This window comes from Canis lupus, chromosome 3, assembly GCF_003254725.2.
Source record: "Canis lupus dingo isolate Sandy chromosome 3, ASM325472v2, whole genome shotgun sequence".
Classification (NCBI taxonomy): Eukaryota; Metazoa; Chordata; class Mammalia; order Carnivora; family Canidae; genus Canis; species Canis lupus.
Window position 1 is genome coordinate 15,564,575 of NC_064245.1, and position 22,134 is coordinate 15,586,708.

The following is a 22,134-nucleotide window of genomic DNA, read 5'->3' on the forward strand; positions in this document are numbered from 1 at the left end:
CTGAATTGCAAGCTTCTTTATAAAAAAGAGTCAAATGGATATTTGTTAGTCGCTGGTAGATATTCCTTAAACAGGAATATTTTCATCATATTCTTATGTTTTTATGCAGATAATTGACTAAAACTATCATAGAACATAGGGATAGAATTTGTGTTGTCATTCTGAAGTTTCAAATTGAAACCAAATGAAACTATCTTTTTAAAGATCTATAAAAAAAAAAAGAAAAGAAAAGAAAAGAAATAAAAGGAAATAATGGGATCCCTGGGTGGCGCAGCGGTTTAGCGTCTGCCTTTGGCCTGGGGTGTGATCCTGGAGACCCAGGATCAAATCCCACATCGGGATCCTGGTTCATGGAGCCTGCTTCTCCCTCTGCCTGTGTCTCTGCCTCTCTCTCTCTCTCTCTCTCTCTCTGTCTCTGTGTGTGTGTGACTATCATAAATAAATAAAAATAAAAAAAAAATTAAAAAATAAAAGGAAATAATTATTAAACCTTCATAGTTTTCTAAAAATAAATATATAAATAAAAATAAAGCTTCATAGTTTTCACTATGTGATCCTGGACTCTATTCTGTGCTAGACAAAATGCCTTATGTACAACTGGCAAAATTGGCATACAAATGGTAGAGTAAAAAATATATCCTATCAGTGTAAAATCTGAATTTGATAACATAACAGAATTTCATTGTTGGTAGGAAATACATACTAAAGGATGTGATATTTATACCCTACTCTCAAATAGTTTAGAAAAAATAGTATTTGTGTATATACATATGTATATATGTACACAAAGTGAAAAAGTAAATAATAAAACAAATGTCACAAATATTTTTAAAAATTGGAAATCTGGGTTAGAGATATTTAGGAGTCAACTGTATTATTTTTGCAACTTTTTTTGAGTTTGAAGTTTATTTTTAAAATAAAATTTATTTTTAAATTTAATACTTCTGGGTTCGTTTTCTTAGAATACATTCAAATCAGTGCTTTTCATTTCTCAGTCTAAAACCTCAGAATCACATCACTATGCATAATTTATCACTAAATTTTATATTTTTAATAAAAGAAAATTTGGAACTTGAATTGCTAACCAAAAGAATATCCTCATGTTTGAATTTACTTGCAAAAATTGTGATGAATTTAGGTAAGTAGAAAAAAGAAAATACTGACTAAACAGAACAATTTTATTAAGAATGACATAGTCACAAATGAATTTTATTTCCAAAGTTGTTTTAAATGATAATTGTTCATAAAAATATCCACTCAAATTGTGTATGTTTTCCACCATATGTAACACTGTAATTAAGCATCTGTCAACATTTCTAGCGGTTTTAAATTTGTATAGTCTTGCTCTGGGGCCTAAAACTTCACTATTTAAATTGTTTAACCAGAGACCTCATTAAAAAGTAAGATTTTTTCTTTTTCTTTTCTTTTTTTTTTTTTTTTTAATTTTTTATTTATTTATGATAGTCACAGAGAGAGAGAGAGAGGCAGAGACATAGGCAGAGGGAGAAGCAGGCTCCATGCACCGGGAGCCTGACGTGGGATTCGATCCCGGGTCTCCAGGATCACTCCCTGGGCCAAAGGCAGGCGCCAAACCGCTGCGCCACCCAGGGATCCCTCTTTTTCTTTTCCTTTTTGATAGGTTATTGAATAATACAAGAATAGTTAGATTAAGAAATATAAAGATTCTTATTTTTCCCCTTGTGAAAACCTAAAGTAATTTTAATCCAGAAGTTTTAATTTGCCTTGTAAGATTAATCCAGTTATTTTTAGGGGTAATTTTTCAAAGTGCAGAGTTACTATACTTCATAATGATACATCTTATTTGTCTTATTATATAATTTGATAGTTTTTAAGTACATAATCCTCTTTTTAAATATGTAATTATGAGCTAGTATCACTGTCCACAAGGCTGTCTGAACTATGAGAAAAGAATTTTTTAAATCCAGAGTTATGAATAGTAACACTGACTTTTAATGAAATTCTTTTTTATAGAACTGCTTTCTTTAATTATAACTTTAATTTGTAAGATACTCACTTTTCTGAATAAGTTGGATATTTTCTCTGTGGTCATAAAACTTGAACTGTTATAATTTAGGTAGGTCCACGGTAAATCTAAAATAAAGCACAAAGTACTATCAGTTATAAAGTAAATGCAGTGTTTTGACTTGCATATATATAAAATATAAGTTTAAAATTTAAGCAAAAATCATTCCCAGAATTTCAAAAAATGTTCTCTAATAATTACTGTGGATACTACATTTCAGTGTCTTGGGGATTATGTCATCCCAGATTCTTAACATTTTCACTATTTCACCTTTAAAGACGAGAATCAAGATTTTTACAATTCAGCATATTTCACTGAGGCCATGCTGCCCTTCATCCTTTTAGCTGCTCTTTCATGTGAGGAAGAGACGTGAGTTATATGAAAGTGAAAATGTTGCTTTCTCTTACAAGATTTCTTTTACAACATTCTGAAGATGTTGTAAGTCTACAACAAGCTTATTGCAATATGTTGGAAGAAAACTATTCTTTTTAAAAATACTGATCTGGAGTGGATGCACAGAAGCCTCATGTTTAGGAAATGACCTATTGATTAGCTGTCTAAAGTTAGAAGCACTGACCTTGAGGCTTTTTCTTCAATAGGCTTGCATTTATGGTTTATGAAAGATGGCTATCCATAGTCAGCTGAGAGCAAGTGCTCACTTCCCTCAGTCGGGACACATATGAGTTGCTTTTTTAGCAAAAACGATAGTGATATGAATCTAAAGAAAGAACAGGGACACAGATTTCTTAGGAATATTGAGCTAACCAATGACATTAAGAGTTCTTTTCTTTTTTTTTTTTTTTTTTTTTTTAGAATTTTATTTATTTATGAGAGACACAGAGAGAGGCAGAGACATAGAAGGAGAAGCAGGCTCCATGCAGGGAGCCTGAAGTGGGCCTCGATCCCGGGACTCCAGGATCACGCCCTGGGCTGAAGGCAGTGCTAAACCGCTAAGCCACCCAGGCTGCCCAGCCCCTATTTTTTATAGATAGAGGAATCATCTATTGGGCACATACCCTGGTTAGGCTTCATAACCTCTGGAGTAGATATTAAAGCATATTGATGGCCCCAAAATAGCAAAAATAATGTCACCCAAGTTCTGCCAGAGAATGTAACCTCAGACTTTCTGTTGCTCAAATCTTATTGGGCAAAAATATAAGTAATACAACTATCTAAAAAATAACCGATTTGGGGATCCCTGGGTGGCCAGCGGTTTGGCGCCTGCCTTTGGCCCGGGGCACGATCCTGGAGTCCCAGGATCGAGTCCCCTGTCGGGCTCCTGGCATGAAGCCTGCTTCTCCCTCCTTCTGTGTCTCTGCCTCTTTCTCTCTCTCTCTCTCTCTGTGTCTATCATAAATAAAAATAAGTAAATAAATCTTTAAAAAAAAAAACATTAAAAAAAAATAACCGAGTTGTATAAAGGAGCTACAGTCCATCCATTCCTTTAGACATGATTAATTTTTCTCCTGAACAAGCCAAGCTATTACACACTATCAGGTCACCTAAAACACATCATTTGGATCTCCTCTGATTTACTTCTCCCAAGTTGCTCTGTAGTGTTGTGTTGTAAGTCCTCACCAAGGACACCAGTATAAAAAACAGCTGTTCCCCACAACTGGTTTGCTTTTACCACCTAAATACAGTGCATCGTGATCAGTTGTATAACCTTCTTTGTATTGGTTAATAGGAAGCTCAGTCAAATTTTGGTCATGGTAACAAAGGGTTGCAGAAGGGGAGGTGGGCAGGAGGACAGGGTAACTGGGTGACAGGCACTAAGGAAGGCACATGATGAGATGAACACTGGGTGTTATACATGTTGGCAAATTGAATTTAAATAATTTGTTTAAATTGGTCATCATCCAGCAATTGTACAGGTCTTTGTATTAGTCAGTCTTATGAATTAGTCTCACCTTATGCCTGCCATTATCTGATTTCTCTTACTCCTTTTGTTCTTTACTCCTTTTTCTTCTGCCCTATTATATATATATATATATATATATATATATATATATATATATATATATATATAACCTCAGATGCTTTTTTCAATAGCAGATACGGATAAATAACTATTAAATTAAATAAGCAAGCAAAAGTAATTCTGCTACTATTTTCTTACATAATATTATTAAATTCTTTTACTATTAAATCACCATAAAGACATATGGTTATTTAATAGTGTGTTAGTGTAAAAGTATATAGCTTTTAGCCCCCCTTTTCACAACTTGTAAATATATTTTTTCTAGTATATGGGTTATAGCATTCTTTAATAATGGAACTACTAAAGTGCTTTTGTCTTAATAATCTAGGTTTTCCTTCATTTGCAACTTCTTTTAGGCAAATTTTCCACAGTCCTCATTTTTCTACTAATGGATATAATTGTTGACCCAGAAACATTGAAATCTGACTAACTGAAGACATCTTTTTTTCAATAATCAACATCTTTCTTTTTTACTGTGCAGATGAATCCTCCACCTTAGTTAATCTTGTAAGTGGATTCATGGACTTTCCCATCAATATGACTTTTTAAATTTTTTTTTTTAAATTTTGTCTGTAGGGACACCTGGGTGGCTCAGCGGCTTAGCATCTGCCTTCTGCCCAGGGCGTGATCCTGGAGTCCTGGGATCAAGTCCCACATCGGGCTCCCTGCATGGAGCCTGCTTCTCCCTCTGCCTATATCTCTGCCTCTCTCTGTCTCTCTCTCTGTCTCTCATGAATAGATAAATAAAATCTTTTAAAAATTTTGTCTGTGGAGTAGAAATAAAATAATAGATTCTATCCACCGATCAGTGATACCAAAGGATATATGTGAGATTATTTGGGAAATCAAGCCTATCCATTGCTACTTTAACAAGATCCAAGTAACAATTCTCACTGGGATTTGAAAATACCTCAGGGATGGGGCACCTGGGTAGCTCAGTTGGTTAAGCACCCAACTCTTGGTTTTGGTTCAGGTCGTGATACCAGGGTCCTAGGATCAAGCCCCATGTTTGATCAATGTGGAGTCGGCTTAGGATGCTCTCTCGCTCTCTGCCCCTCTCCCTTCTCACACACTCTCTCTCTAAAATAAATAGATAAAATATTTTAATTAAAAAGTCAAAAATAAAATACTTGGGGGGAAGTACCTTTTAATTATATTTATAATTAAATGATAATTACATTTATAATGTTACTTAGAGCCAGTATGCAAAACAAAGAAGTGAGAATAACAGGTACTTGCCGAATTTTGTAACTCATGAAAAATATACTTTCCATCCATTACAGCATCTCAAACCTCAATGAAAAGTTTTTACAAACCTAGGGGTATCTGAGAGGTTCATTCAGCCGAGTGTACAACTCTTGATTTCAGCTCAGGTCGTGATCTCAGGTCGAGATCAAGCCCCAAGTTGGGCTCTGCACTGGGCATAGAGCCTGCTTAAGATTCTCTCTCCCCTCTCCCTCTCCTACTCTCTCTCTCTCTCTCTCTCTCTCTCTCATAAAAAGAGGGAGGGAGGGAGGGAAGGAAGGAAGGAAGGAAGGAAGGAAGGAAGGAAGGAAGGAAGGAAGGAAGGAAGGAAGGAAGGAAGGAAGGAAGGAAGGGGAGAAGGAGAGAAGGAGAGGAGGGGAGAGGAGGACAGGAGAGGAGAGGAAAGGAATTTACAAACCCACAAGTATGTAATTCCTGAGAAGAAATTCCTTGAGCAATAATGAAAATTTCAGCCTACAATTCTTCTGGACAGTTGTAGAAGAAAGAATCTGTCTGGAAAACCCAATTAGAGTTTTGGATTTTTTTTAAATGAAATTCAGTATAAATTCAGTAAGGATTATAAATGTAAATAATTTTCATAACTCTTTGTAGTAACTATTTAGCCATATCTGGTTCTGTTCAATCTTTGTTGTAAATCAGTCCCTAATGGAACTTAATGTTAATTTAAGTGCTCATGAATTTTTCCTATTTGAAATATTATGTGGTCTTTAGTAATCAGTTCTGTCCAATATGTTTTCGTGTCATTTTCTAAACTAGTCCATAGTAGGAATTTACTATGTTTATATATTTGTAAATATATATAAGTAAAAATCAATGCATCTTTATCTGAATGGAAGATGTTATTCTTTATGTACTAATGCTGTTGTATAAATAAGTTCAGGATCCTTTAGAGATTCTTGCCATGTGCAAGGCAGTTGCATCCTGGGATTTTTTTTTTTTTTTTTCCACTTACGATAACCAGAGAGGAAATCTTTGGGAGAGAGAACTGGTAAGGAAATTAAAGTATTACCAGACAGCGTGAGGGCAACTCTAGGCTTGGAGGCTGAAGGGAACAAAAAGAGTCTATTTCTCCATTACTAACTAGTATGAAAAGAAATCACAGTGTAGGAGAGTAACTGACACTCCAGAAGCTGTCAGTGTCTGTTTTAAGGTAACAGAGAGCTTTCATGACCAACAGTCAGCAACTAGATGACATTACCTGACAGAGCTAGGTCTTTTTTAAGTCTAACATCAAGAAATCAATCAAAATAGAAAACTTGGTGTTTTCATGCCAGTTTTATGTTATTTATAATAATTTGCTTTTGTGTGATGTTTTACCCATTTCAATAATTAATGGCATAAATACAGTTGAGGCTATTTTAAAAGTTTTCCTTAAGTTATAGCTGGAGGAAACAAAAGCTCTAAGAATTAGAAAAAAAAAACCTGTAGTTTTTTCAAATGATATTATTGTTTATTTAGAAAATTCAAAATCTGCAGATAAATCTTTTGGAGAAAGGTATAATTTAGCAAGGCTGCTGGATACAGAATCATCATACAAAAGTCAATTGTATTTCCATATGCCAACGACAAGCTGTTAAAGATCCAGTTATAGTAGCGTCACCAAATATGCAGCACTAAAAAGCAAAGCTAAGATATATCATGTTTGAAGGTGCAACCACTCAACATAGTAAAGATGTTATTTCTCTCCAAATTGATGTACAGGTATAACATAATTCCTGTCAAAAATCTCAGTGAGATTTTTTTGTTGATATCAATTTCTAGAGTCCCAAGACCACTGTCACTTCTGATACCAACTGCAACAAGATGTCCCTAAGACTACCTTCAGGTTTGATCATTTGCCAGAAGTACTCACAGAACTCACTGAAAGCTGTTACATTCACAGTGACAGTCTAGTATAGCAAAAGGGTATATATTAAAATCAGTCGAGGAAGAGACATGAAAGTCACAGTGTAGGAAAGTTCCAAGGATGAGTTTCCAGTGGCCCTCATCCAGTCAAGTCACAAAGAGTGCTGTCTTCTTTCAACAACAGTGTGTGAGAATACACATGGAGTACTGCAAACCAGGGAAGCTCACCTGAGCCTTCATGTCCAGCTTTTCCTGGAACTCAGTTACATTGACATGGTTGGCCATCTGGTGGTACAGTGACTCTGGAAAATAGTGTGGCAGTATCTTTAAAAACTAAGCATAGAACTAATATATAGCCAGCAGTTGCAGTCTTGGGCATTTATCCCAGAAAAATGAAGATTATCTCACACAAAAATTTGTGCGTGAATGTTTATAGCAGCTTTAAGCATAATAGCCAAAAAACTGGAAACAACCCAGATGTCCTTCAACAGGTGAATGGTTAAACAAACTAGTACATCCATAGCATGGAATAGTACTCAGTAATAAAAAGGAACAAGCTATTGATACAAAACAACCTGGATAAATCTCCAAAGAACTAGGATGAGTGAAAAAGCCAATCCCGAAAGGTTACATATTGTATAATTCCATTTATGTACCTTCTTGAAATGACAAAATTAGAGAAAATGGAAAATAGATTAGTGATTGCCAGGGGTGTGAGAGGGGCAAGCAGGCATGGCTATAAAAGGGCTACATGAGTTATATTTGTGGTGATGGAAATGTTCTGTATCTTAACTAGAGCACTATCATATTCTAATACAGTTTTACAAGATATTATTTTTGAGGAAAGGTATAAAAGGGACACAGGATGAATCTGTTATTGCTTACAAGTACATATGAATCTACAATTATCGCAAAATAAAAAGTGTAATTATAGCTTAATTAATCTAAAAATGAATGTCAAATTCTCTAATAGAGAAAATGATAAAACCTCATTAAAAAGCATTAAAGATGATCTAAGTAAATGGCAAAATAGGTCATGTTCATTGATTGGAAAGTTCAGTATTGTAAATATATCAGTTCTCCCCAGATTGGCCTATAGGCTTTAGTACAATTCCAAATAATTTAAGTGACGTGGGCAATCTATAATAACTACTACGTCCTCCGTCCTCTCTGCTTTCTTCCTCCTTCTGTTGCCTGCAAAACAAACACGTTTGCTTTTGAAAGCCTGACGCAGCAGTACAAATGATGGTGTGGTTACAGAAGTTCATACAGTGGTTTATCTCTGTATTCAGAATGCCAGTAGCACTTTGCTTTCTAAATTCACAAGCTTTTACTGCCATGATCTTCTGTATGCCTCCTTTTCCTTAAATTCAAAATGGGAATTATCATTATGATAGTGCAAAAACCACAGAAAAGGTTTATGATCCTTTGCCTTATTATATTTTTAATAGCATTTAATAAGCATCAGTTTTCTGGTGAATTCTGTTCCAGACTGTTGTTTATATAACAAACATCTATTAATCTTCAACCATGATTCCTGGAATAAAATGTTTTGAAGCATTACCCTCCACCAAAGGTTTTGGAGATAAAGCAAGGTATTTTTCCTATATGAAAAACTAGGTAAGCAAAACAGGCATATGATAATAGAGTGTACACTATATACAAAATACTGAAACATAAAGAAAGGGAGTGGCTAGTATGGGGTAAAGCTAACCAAAGACAGCTTATTAGGGGAAGTAAATATTGAACTTGATCTCTTTTTTTTGTTTTTAAAGATTTTATTTACTTATTCATGAGAGAGACAGAGAGAGAGAAAGAGGCAGAGATGCAGGCAGCGGAAGAAACAGGCTCCACGCAGGGAGCCCGACGTGGGCCCTCCGTCCCGGGTCTCCAGGATCACGCCCTGGGCTGAAGGCAGCGCTAAACCGCTAAGCCACCCAGGCTGCCCTGAACTTGATCTTAAAGCAATCAGGCATACATCTTCTGAAATTTTTTATTATTCTAATGTTTTACTGATTTGTAAATACTAGCTATATTTATAGCAAAATGCCTGTGTGCCTTTGGCCTATCACAGCCTCTCTTAACTTTAGATCTCTTACCTGTGAAATGAAACTGTTGGATAAGATTTTATCTACGGTTCTTTCTATGTTTTACTCTTTTATATTTGGTTTGTTTCTGTCTGCATCTAAATTGAGACCAAGCCAACGACATCTTGGGAATACAAGCTCTTGAACAACTACAGTTAAAGTCTTCTAAGAGTTCCCAGTCCTAACACTCCTCTAAACCTCCTTTGAAGCTAGCAAATTGTATTTCCTAGATAAGCACATTTTAGCTAAAGAGATCTAGAAGATATTTGAGTATTTGTCAGTGCTTATCAGCTAGTCACTAATGGACTGTGGATCATCGCCTCATCAGTTTTTTAGAGTGAGTAAGAAAAACATTCTACTTCCTTCAGCTTCAGTTATAGAGTATCCAACTGTCATTATATTCCAATCTTAGAGGAATTTATTTCTTAACTCCAGAAGCTAACATATGTACTTCAACATAAAGGTATATTTATCAATCTGCATTTGACCCATCTCTTCAGAACTTTACCGTGATAATTTCTTCTTTGACTGAACTTCAGAATCACAGGTGTCCAGTCCCTGAGATTTTGAAAAAGTTTAAAAATGTCAATTAAGTGGGGCCTGGGGAGACAGGTGGATACTTACAGAAGAATTGAGAAATAAACTCAGAAAAGAAGGCTGGAGCCAGAGTGGAGAACTTTAAACCATATTAAGGAATTTCTACTTAATTTAACAGATCATGGAGAGCTACTGGATATTTTTGAACAGAGGAAGAGGCACATGACACAAATGATACTTTAGAATTTTTCATCTGATAGCAAGCAGGGTACAAGATAGAGGAGAAGAGGTTGAAGGCAATGAAATTAGGAGGAAGTTTCTGGATTCTAAATGATAGGTCATTAAATCTAGAGTGAAAACAGAGGAATTAGAAGGGACGATAGGGATTGGGAACACTTTGCTGAGGTCTAATTGTCAGGATTTGGTAACTGATTGGATCAGAAGGCTGGCCACAAACAAGGGGGGAGAAAAATCAAAGGTGGCTGAGAGGCTTTGAGCTGGAATAGCTGTGTCCATTCACAGAAATGAAGAACTGGGTGGAAAAGCCTACACGGAGAGTAAGCCCAGCAGTTTCCTCTGGACTGCTTGCAGAAATGAAATGCCATGACGGCATATTCCCCATCCCAGTACCTCCTCACCCCAGAGCCACAGTGTTAGGAAAATGCTTTTCCTAGTTCAACTCCATTTTGTATTCAGTTCTTGGAAATGGCATTTTATTGATCTCTTTCAACTCATACTGCGTATTACTATTACTATATTATTAACTTCTTTATGTGAACTAGCAGTAAGTGGATTTTATACTCCGAAGTATGTAGAGGAGTGAGCCTGGAGAATGCTCTAGAGGTGGGTGGAGTCAGTAAATGCAATCAGGAAGGATTAAATCCTCATTCTAACTCCCCATAATCCATTCACCTTTCACCACATACCAACCCGTATTCTTTTTTAAAATACAAGTCAGATTTAATTCTCCTTTGCTCAAAACTCTACAAACAACCCTTTCACTGCACTTGGAATAAAATCCAACCCTTTCGGGATGCCGGGATGCCGGGATGCCAGGGTGGCTCAGCACTTGAGCATCTGCCTTCGGCTCAGGGCCTAATCCTGAGATCCAGGATCGAGTTCCCTGTCGGGCTCCCCATAAGGAGCCTGCTTCTCTTTCTGCCTGTGTCTGTGTCTCTCATGAATAAAATAAAATGAAATCATTTAATAAATTAATTAAATCGAACCCTTCCATCATGGCCTTGGATAACTCCCCTGGCTTGGAGGCGGCCTACCATGAATCCTCTTCTACCACCACCCCCTCAATGCTCCAGTCACCCTAGCCTTTCAGCCTCTCAACTGTGACAAGCTTTTTCCCTCCTCAGCGTGCCTGCTCTTGTTGCTCCAGAGCTCGGCCTACGGTAGTCTGGCCCCAGACCTTTGGCTGGCTGGCCATTCAGGTCTCAGGTCAGAAGTCTTCACCCAGTCTAAACTGATGACCACCTCTCCTCATCCCCCCACCATCTTCCTCCATCTTTCTCCTCACATCCCCTTGCTGTGTTTTCTTCACAGCATTCTGACTCCGAAATTACCATGTTCGCCAGTCTACTTGTTTATTGTCTGTCTCGTGCACTAGCACACATGCCATGAGAGTGGAACCTTACATATCTTGCTCACCACTGCATCCTCAGCCCCAAGAAATAGTGCCTGGGATACAATACATACATGTCTGAAGGTATAAATTAACCCCAGAACCTCTGGAAAAACCATCTGCCCCAAAAAAATATCATTTAGAGTAGACTCCACAGTTGAGAGAAGAGGACCACAGAAGATTTGGATATTTGAACGAGTAAATGGTTTGGTTTGGTTTTAGTTTATTGTTGTTGTTGTTTAAGATTTTACTTTATTCATGAGAGACACAGAGGGAGAGGCAGTGGGGGGATCCCGGAATCATGCCCTGACCAAAGGCAGATGCTCAACCACTGAGCCACCCAGGTGTCCCATGGTTTGGTTTTAAAATAAGGAAAGTATTTTGCAGTTCATCCTCTCTCTCTCTCTCTCTCTCCCTCTATCTCTCTCTCTCTCTCTCTCTCCCTCTCTCTCTCTCTCTCTTCCCCCCCACCCCCAGCTCCTCCCCTTCCCTTGATACATGCAGAGTCAAACTAGCAGCCGTTAGTCATAGTTAACTATCTAGTAACAGAGAAGCCAGGAGAAAGAAGCCTGGCAAATACCTGTCCAGTTTTCCCAGCCCTGTTGGGCAGAGCACTATTTGAAAATGGAGCCCAGCAAAGCCGTTTGCTGATTATTGTGTTGGGAATAATAGGATTAGGAACCTGTACTTATGGAAATAACTATTTTTTGGTTCTTTGCATTCCCTTGTTCAGGGTTCTACCCTCTTACAATCCCTTAGTAAAGTTACTTTGGAAAATGACAAATGGAAACTGGAAAAGGGAGCCTTTGCCCACACCAAGGCTCAGATTTTTAAAGGGAAACAGCATCCCGGGAGGCCACAGTAGGAGTAGTACATGAGACAAGAATGAAAAAGAAAGCACTTCTACACCAGCTGTGTGAGTTTGACAGGCAATTGAAACAATAAAAATGTGCCATTTTTTATTGGTTAGGAGGTTGATTCGAGAGAGAGGTCTTCCAGGTTCCGTGTCAGAGACCCACGACCCACAGCTCCCGCAGGCTGTCTCTACCCTGCCTAAGAGTAAGTTTGCTTCCCAGAGTTGTCTTCCTGGGTCTTAAGATGCCCTGTGCCCCACCCCCACCCCACCCCTGACTCCCCTTCCATAGATGAGAGATCTAGAAAAGAAGCTGCAGGAGAGGACAGGATGCCGGAAGCTGCAAATGACCCAAAGTTTCTACCACTGAGCTTCTGCCTTTGTTTCAGCCTCTTACTTACTTGTGGTCAAGCTTGACAACTTGCCCTCAGGTCTCAACAGCATTTCAGCTTTGACCAGCATTGCGTTTTCCATGCAGTGGAAGGAGACCTGCCTATTTCTTACACAAGTAATTTGACACAGCAGTGCCCCATGTTAGCTCAGCTGTTCTTGGCATTTCCCTCACACAGTCCTAATGACCAGCTCACCCAATCCACTATCCCCAACAGGGGCTGAGTCTCACACTTGCCCCTTCTAACTTGGGAGAGACTCCATTAGGAACCCTTCTCTGTTCAAATATTGGTAAGTTGTGTGTGGAGGGGGTGGGGGGGGATTTCTAATGATGTTCTCCATAGAAGCTCTAGAATTCATTTCAAAATGAATTTTAGTAGTTAGATTTTATTTCTTTTGAGAAGGCACATTATTTTTCAGTGCTCTAGTATTTCTCTAATTCTTTATAACTCTCTAAAAATAACTGCTGCTGAGCTCATAAGTTCATTAGTTAATCCCAGTGGGACTCAATAATGCATATTACAGACCTCTTGATTTTTATAAATTAGATTTTCTCAAGAATTCCCTTACCTGTTATTATCAACATAGCTATATTGACAGGGTCTTCATTACTTCCTAATTGCCCATATTTCTTTTTCTTGTTAAAGATCAATTTTTAAAATCAAACCTTGTCATTTTGAAGGTATCATAGACATGTTATCTTGTTAATATTAATGTTTCATATCTTTCTAGGATTTTTACCCCCCTTTATCTTAGGAAACAAAATTTATTCATTACCTTTTGTTTTAAAAACAAATTATTTTTTTTGGGGGGGAAGGGGATTGGGGAATGTCAGTGAGAGGGTAGGGGCACATGCTAGTTTCCCGTGCCCTGAAACAAAGACATAAAAATTATATTTTGTATTCAAAAGTGACTCTGTCATCAGTTATATTCCCTATTCTAAACCAGCCGTAAAATGTAAATTATGCATAGATTGTTGAAATTATTCCATGACCTTTTGGTCTATGACCATGTAGAATAAGGTGACTAGCAATAATTAGAATAGCGAATAGCTGACCAAGAAATTCTTCTAAATTATCTCTTTGGTGAGAACTTAGACTGTCCATCATTATACTAGTAAGCCTCGTTTCTGGCAAGTTTGATGTGGTGTGTGTGTATGTGTGTGTGTAATATCACTTGAAGAATGATTATTTGCTTTCCCAGACATTTCTTCACTTTATTAAAAGATTCGTTGAAAAGGTAAATAACCCACTTCTTCCTTTAAAGAAATTCTATTTACAGAAATTATATTTACATATAAGTTTTTAAGACATCTACTGCATAAAATGAGGTACAGCTTCAGGCTAGGCTACATCTGCCAAAGTAAACATCAGGATTTTGGCTGCTAACTCACTAGCATATTTTGGCATAGTTTTTGCCCAAAAAAATGTAAGCACTAAGATCAAGTGAAAGAGGAGTGTGGACAAGGCAGACTTGTAAGAAACACTTGGATTGAAGTCATCCCAGGAAAAAGTAAAGGGAATAGGCAAGAAGAAGACACAGCAATGTTTTCTCCTTTCTTACTTAACCCTATTCTTTGAGCATTCCATTCTCAGTGCTATTCCAGCCATATTTTGTTTAATTTCTAAATGCTATTATATAAATGTAGCCTCCCTCTTTCTCAGTTCCATTACAGGACACTTTTTAAAAATATATAGTCTTTGGGGAAAACAAATGACACATTTTAGCAATTTGATCTCTCTCATATCATTTACAGTCTCATACTTCATACTTAAAGTTTCTAATCCTTTTGACCATTTGTGCTATCTTTACCACTTTGAAATTTGCTACAGCCCACTTTTTTAAAAACAAGTGTAGATAAAGGATAGATATTCAGTATAGTATTTTATTGAAGATCTTCTGTCTCCTGCCTTTTGGTTATTTCACGGTGAATAACATCATTGACAAACCATATTTATGGAAGAAACATTAAGAGAAATAAAAGACATTTTCTACTTCGTACAGGATAAAAGGTAGTAGAGTATAGGGTTCAGATTTTAGGGAAAATTAATCTCTAATATAATAAAAAAAGAATTAACTTCATTTTTATTTAAGCTGACACTTGACCATCTAAATACCTCCCATTAAAACAAATATTACGCAGTGCTTTTACTATCTTGAAATGAATTCTAAAGATAACATGATCCACCTAGTTATAAGATAGCTAAATTATTATAATGCTCTAGTTAACACATAGAAGGAATAAAAGAAAAGTAACTCATAATAAAAATAATATGCATATCAATATTTTAAGTGCTCTGGAAAATCTACATAAGAAGGCATAATATAGTAGTCAGATACTTAGTCCTGTACATAAAATCACCATGGATTCAACAGCTACAAATGCAAGCTGATGCAGATGTGCTGATCCACAACTCAAGCTTCATGGGCAGCAATGCCATCAGCGATGAGGTTTTCCTCAAGTGGTAAACCACTCTTGGTAATTATATAAACCACTTTTGCTTATTAATAATCTGGGCAACATAAAGTACATCATTCCTTCAATTTACATGGTAGTCGGATTCCTCAAAAATTCTGTATGTTAAAAAGATGCCAAAAGTACTTTGAGATTATTTGTTAAAGACATCTAAATTCTAAGCCCATATAATTATAAACAGGGTTTTCAACTACAGGAGTAGCTGGTGGAACATTTGAAAACCATGTCCCTGGGTGGCTCAGTTAAACATCTGCCTTCAGCTCAGGTCATGATCCCAGCTTTGTATCAGGCTCCCTCTTCAGCAGGGGAGTCTGCTTCTCCCTCTCCCTCTGCCCCTCTCCCCTGCTTCTGCGCACACTCTCTCTCTCTCAAATAAATAAATACAATCAGGAAGGAAGGAAGGTAGGAAGGAAAAAGAAAAGAAAACAAAACATGTGAGTTGCAAAAACAATTCATCATACTCTATTGCCCTGCAAATTGCAGGATTTCCAGCTTCCCTGGCCTTCTTCTGCTAAATGCCAATAGTTCTTACAATCATCTTGACCACCAAAAATATCCCTACAATTTTGAAAATGCCCCACAGGCAACTACCATGCCCATTAAGAATCACTTATTGAAACTGGACAAAGGCACTTTTTTGTAATGAAGCACTGAGACCCTGTACTTTTTGATACTGAATTGATTCTATAGATTAGGAAACTGAATTCACCAAAGGTGAATTATCCAGAAAGAACAAGCCTGCCAATTCAAAAAGATACACAAATCTTTTCCTGTAAACCTGATGGGTATTTAATATGGGAAACCTTTTACTCCCTGTACTGTGGGAACCTCTCTAGATTAGGACAGTGGGGCTCTGAAAAGTTCATAGTCCCTAACAATAGGAGCTTTTGATTAAGGTAATACTGTGCTAGAAGAAATACTAGGAACCATATTTATATCCTTCAAATAACATGGTTATTTCAGAATAATTTTCCATATTGCACATCATTGCAGCTTATCAATAATGGCTGCTTTTTTGATTGGCCAAAATTTTCCATTTTTATATCCTTTTATGAATAGATAGTGTTTCTGCCCTGATGGAATAATTTTTCCTAAAGTAGTGTATTCTTCAACTACTAGAAAGCTGCTCTGAAAGTTTCCATTCTCCAAGCATTGCTTAGATAGAGGGTACTGATATCAATTTGTAAATATTGTCATTGAACTTTGGCTCGGACTTTTAAAAAATGGTCTCCAAACATGTTCTTGAAATGTGTACATGCAGCCCTAGGTGGATACACAATAACCTAATTTTCAAATGGTATTTTAATAAAATTATTAAAAACCGACTTCAAAAATTTTTGAAAAGAAAGCCATTTTTGTGTAAAATATTCACTTTACTACTCCTTCATTTAGGGAGAACTCTCCCTCCCCCACTTGGTTCTCTATAATTCCGTTTCTAAGCCACTTTTGCTTATTACCTTTACTCCTAGCAATTTCCCTTCCTCTGACAGAGCACACATTCTCATTATTTATACTCTTAAATTGCAGGGGTAAATGTTGAGAGCCAGTGCAGGTACTCAGTTATCTCAGGGACTTTGGTCTTTTCAGCCCAGGACTAATCAAGCAGAGAGTCATCATAAGCTAAAACTAAAAAGCCTTTGTAGTGATTTTATCACCAGGGAAATTTGTTCATCCTTCAGAAAGATTGTCACCAGGAAAGAAAAAAATAAAGGAGTTAAAATTGCTTCAGACCATTGACTCCTTAGGTCCCTCTAGATTCCTAGATTGAATTGGTTTTCAAGGGGTGGGAGGAATTATGAGAAGAATTCCCTGAGAAAGCTTACAAATTGATCATAGCCTTGATAACACTAGTAAGTGTAAGTGTGATCACTATGAAGGAAATGCCAAATGAGTCTGGAAGCATGGGAAATGAGAAGGAAAAGAAGACAATTAACACCTCTTTTTCCTTTCTTTCTTCCTTTTCTTATTGTTTTTGGGGATGGGTGTTGCCATGTAGTATGTATCTGAGAATAGTCTTTCAAAAGGAACAAATACAATGGATTTTAAAGCATTTTATCATTGGAAGTGCAATTAGTTATTACTATAACGAAACTAGATTTGCAAGCACCCATAGAAATAGGAATAGGAATTTCATAAACCTAGCCAGAAACTAGGCCCCTTGCAAATGTATCCACAGTAGGTTTGTCTGAGCATATTTACAACTGCTTGCTTGGGTTTGGAGAATATAAATGCCTCCAAATTCAAAAGAATTCAGTAAGATTGTCATATGAATAAATCAGCGAAAATCATAATAATAAATGTCTGGATGTTACATTTATTTTAAAGAACTTGAAAGTTTACACACCTATTGATGTGGGCAGGCATATATATATAACCCCCCCCTCCAAGAATTCTTTTAAGACTTGTCAAAAATCAAGTCAGGCACTTTAAGGTTTGCCAGGATGAACCTACACTTGTCTCTCTCTCCCTCTCCCTCTCTCTCTTCCACTGAGTAACACTGAAATTTGCCCAAAATGAGTAAGCAGACAGAGAAATGACCTCATTTTTTAATATGAATATAGTAGTGTTGGAGGACGTTTGTCAAGGATAGGACTTCAATACTGGATCATCGTTCCCAGGGCAGGTTCAATAGGCCAAATCGCAGAGGACAAGGGGAAGGAGCATCCTTGTGAGGCCTGTAAAGAGAGGGCTTCCCTACTAGGACCAGCTCCCACACCTAAGTCCCATGCACAGACTGTAGCTTTCTGCTCTCTGGTCGACTGCAGCCATAGCATCCTTATTGTTGTAACTCCCAGATTGTGATACTGTCACAAAACTGTTGCTAGGCAACAAATGTGGTTACCAGGTCTCAGCGAATAGCTGAAGGGGAAAGCAAAGTGTTGCACCATTGTAGAGTAACCATAGCAATGACCTACTATTACAGACTAAAGAATTATCATTAACAATGTTAAAGTATCAGACGGAGGCCCTGAATCCCAAGACTTCCAGGCAGTATCTCTGCATAATTGAGCGATCTGGGAAGAGATTTCAACTGTTTCAAAGCTGTTCACTCATTATTTTTACGGTAGAGTCTTCGCTATTATTTTTACTTCTTAATTAAAAAAAAAAAATTGTTAGGAAGAGACGGGTGCAATGGTATCGCCAGGAGCCGGAGCCGGTGAATGTCGTCATCTGTGCTTCGGACTCCGTCGCTGGTACCTGTTTGCCCGGGCAGGTCCCCCTTGAAAAACACTGTCCGTTATTAAGTCATCAGAGTGAAGCCACGGAGAGCAGCTGTACAGTAACATCAGGCTGTAGGGGACAGACTCGGCCTGCATCCTCCTGACCCAATAGGAGGCCTCGATGCTCCTTTCGCAGTCAGTGCTCCGAAGCACTTTTTCAGCTTTTCTAAGACTGTCCCCGAAAAATCTTTTTTTTTTTTTTTTTTTAATGGGGGAGCCTCCGGGACAGCGGCAGGCCCGCCTGTTTGGGGTCTGACCCCTCAGGAAGCGTCCCGCCGGCCCGGGTCGCGGGGACCCCGCGGGGAGGGGGCGGCAGGCGGGCGCTGCGGGCTGCGCGGGGGACCCCACCGGCGCGCGCGGGGCCGGGGCTGGGGGGCGGCGGGCTCCGGGCGGGGGGCTCGGGGGGGAGGGCGTGGCCCCGGCCTCCGGGCGCCTCGATTGGCCCGCGCGGGCCGGGGCCCCGGGGCGGGAAGGGGGCCGGGGCGGGGGGGGGGGGGCGCGGGGGCACAGGTGCGGCCTGCGGAAGCGGCGCGGGGATGCGCGGGGGGCGGGGGTGGGGCGCGGGGATGCGCGGGGCGGCCGGGGAGCTGGGGCGCGGCCGGGGAGCTGGGGGGGCGCGGGGCCCGGCCGCCTCGTCACCGGCTCCGCGGCGGTGTCCGCTTTGTTCTGTGTTGCAGGCACCGACCGTCACGAGCTGACGTCCTGGAAGAGCTTCCCGTCCATCTTCAAGTTCTTCAGCGAGGCGTCGGAGGCGAAGGGCGGCTCCCCGAGGCCGGCCCCGACGCGGCGCTCCCACCGACTGAAGCACGAGGAGCTGTGAGGGGCGGCGGGCGCGGAGCGGGGGCGCGGCCGGGCGGGCCCCGGGCCCTCATTAGCTCGCTTTCCTCCCGGAGCAGGGGTCGTGAGACGGTCGGCTGCGGAGCGCGCTGCATTATTTCTAGATGAGCGCACCTGCCCCAGCGACGCGGGCGCCCCGGCCCCGCGACCCGCGCCCCGCGCCCCGCGCCCCGCGCCCCGGCCCCGGCCCCGGCCCCGCGCCGCCCGCGCCTCCCGCGCCGCCCGGGCCGCCGCCCTGCCCCTCGGCCCCGGAGCCCGCGCGGTCCTACCGCCCGCCGCCGCGCAGCGCCGCCCGCCCGGCCCCGGCCCCGGCCCCCCTCAATCCTGCCCTTCTCCTTTTTCCCCTTTTTTTGCCGCCCCCCCCCCCCCCCTCCGAACAGAAGCAAACTTTTATTCTAGATTCCAGGCTCCCATTTTAGGTCGATTTTTCCCAAAGAGACTCTTGTTTCCTTTCCTTGCTTTTTCAAGGGGGTGCCCCCTCCCCCGCCTCTCCAGAAAAGCCAAATTTAAATTCAGAGCGTGCGCGCCCTGCTGTGCGGCGTCGCCCCCATCCCGCCCCCCTCGCGGCCGGCGCCGGGGAGCGCCCCGAGCGGCGCTGGCGCAGGACGCCGGACCCCCCCGCCCGGGAGCCGGAGCCGGAGCCGGAGCCCGCGCGGGCCCTGACCCGGGCTCGGCCTCAGCGAAGGCCCCGCTCACCCTCGGGGCGGCCCCGTCCTCGGGGAATGCCCAGCTCTGCCTTTAGAATGGACTCGACTCCTTCACCGTCCGAGGCGCAGGGAGCTCAGCGCTGTAACGTAGCTCGCGCGCTCGCTTTGCTTTCTAGATCTTAACGGGGAGAAAGTCTGTCGGTGACGAGGATCCTACCTGGCAGGCGGACCCCGAGCCCCGGGGGAGCCAGACCCTGCCAGGGACGGCGTCTCCCTGTCCTCGGGGGAGGGAACCTGTGGGCCGCTCCACCCTTCCCTTCGGGAAGGCCAAGTGAGGCCAAAATGATTCTGATTTTTAGTTTTCTGCTCCAACAGAAAGGGAAAGAAAGCCCTGGTCTGAAAGATTCGCTCCTCTCAACCCAGTAGTCCATGTCCTCTGCAGGGGATGGTGCCCTACAGCGTCAGCAGTTACTTTGATCCAGCTAATATCTGGCCAACACTGTGAAACATAAGAGGCAAAATAAGTTGAGATTTTTGCTGATTTTTTTTTAAATTCAAATATTGAATCTCAACATCATCAATTTTTAATTGAATTTAATTACTAGTAAAGATTCTGTTTCTAGCAGGTGAGGGTCGGAATTTAATATTTTTTCATCCTTTTTTAAAGTATATGCAACGATATACCTGCCTTATTTGAGGACATGATAAAATGTACCCAAAAACGACGGAGAACTGTCTGCCTCCTCAGAAAAATGACTTAAAATAACCACCTCATGGACAAGATGCTTTTATATGATGAACCGATCTCAGCAAGTTTTAAAACTGACAATATCTGTGTCTGGTATATAAGTACATTAATTCGTTCTTCTAGGTTTAATGATGGCAAATTAAAGTGATCTTTTTTCCACTGGTCATATATACACATCTTTTGATATTATTTTAGCAGAAACCGCATAAGAGGAAAAATCAAAACGTCATTTTATCCAACACCTGGATAACTTAATATATTGTAACCCAACAACGTCAAGCATGTTGGTCTGCAATCTTTTCTGTCTTAGAAGTAATGGTGAACTGTATACAATAATGATACCTTCCTTTGAGAGGATTTGAGAATTGATGTGGATTGAATATATTTTTCAAAGCGTTATAAATTGTGTGGTGTTTTCACTATACGAAAGTATTCGCAGGAAAACTAATTTTAGTGCTTTTTAAAAAAAAATCAGCACTTGTGCAGTGCTAAATTTATGACACGTGTGCACCTGAATTAGAGCAAAGTACATGTGTTCAGCTTATGCAGCAAATCACTCCTGTTCCTTCTCTGGAGTTTTCTCACTTCTCTTTTTGAAAACCTTTACTTGCAACCTGAGTGAATCACTGCTTAATTGCCTTTAATACTTTAAAACTGCTGGGTTGTTAGCCTTGTTTAACCATCTACAGAGAGCTATTTGCAAACTTAAGTTGTGCAAATGTAATTCCTACTTGTGGATCTGAGCTGCAGCAACCCGGAGAGAGCTAGGCAAACCATCTGAGACCTCCAACTGATAAGTGAGAAGATTCCTTGTAATGTAGGATTTTTTTTTTTAACCTGTTGATTATGTGTCTGTTGATATAAATGTAGTAATAATCATCCACCTCAATTTTCCTGGAGTAACAACAATCGGTTGGTAGTAGCCCGCCTGCTTGGAGGCGACAAGTGTTAACAGTATTTCTGCTCTAATCTTCTTCCCATTCTGGTTTCTGTAGACAGGTTTTTAGAAGACTAGAGGCTTATGGTTAGGATGTAGGCTTTAAAAAAAAAAAAAAAATTATATACCCAGTTCCTAGAGCAAACGGAATGGGAAGCAAGGAGTTGTTGATAAATCCGAGATTCAAAATAGTCCTGTTAAAACTTAAAAGCCAGATACTGGTTAGAGGACTTTATAAAGGTACCTAACCACGCAGCCATTAAAAGTTTTCATGGATAATAGTGGGGGGGGGGGGGGAGAAAAATCTATTTGTAATAATTGCTGTTTTCTCAAGTTTCTGCCTTGTGCTTCGACCTGGATTGCATTATGGTTTATACAAAAAGGGGGGGAAAAGTAAAGCACAGGACTTTCATATATATTATATATTTCTGTTTACCATTTTAAAATAAAAACAATTTTCCCAACAAGCAGCGGCGTATTATTATTGCTCAGAAGTTTATTTATTCGTGTACAGAGGTTAATAAAAGCCGAAACTTAAAAGGAATGATGGGACAGCACTCATCAATATTTTAACCCGTATAGCTCCTTTTATTACTATTACTGTTGCTGTAAGGTCACATCCTAACTTCACCTGC

At 40.0% G+C, this 22,134-nt stretch overlaps 1 protein-coding gene across 9 annotated transcripts in view; it reads left to right on the forward strand.

Moving 5' to 3' along the window:
* FAM172A (family with sequence similarity 172 member A) overlaps window positions 1-22,134 on the forward strand; it is a 425,882-nt gene that overhangs the window by 392,790 nt on the left and 10,958 nt on the right. For 3 of the 9 annotated variants that reach the window (XM_049108234.1, XM_049108253.1, XM_025437185.3), the window contains one exon: window positions 19,008-21,966. The exons of 2 other annotated variants lie outside the window; for them this stretch is intronic. In XM_049108234.1, coding sequence (XP_048964191.1) covers window positions 19,008-19,150 — 143 coding nt within the window. In that variant the 3' untranslated portion in view covers window positions 19,151-21,966. Of the gene's footprint in view, window positions 1-4,601; window positions 4,784-7,052; window positions 7,094-8,911; window positions 9,064-12,360; window positions 12,384-19,007; window positions 21,967-22,134 lie in introns of those variants that run through there. 4 more of the 9 variants (XM_049108249.1, XM_049108235.1, XM_049108244.1 and 1 more) reach the window with 4 other exon arrangements.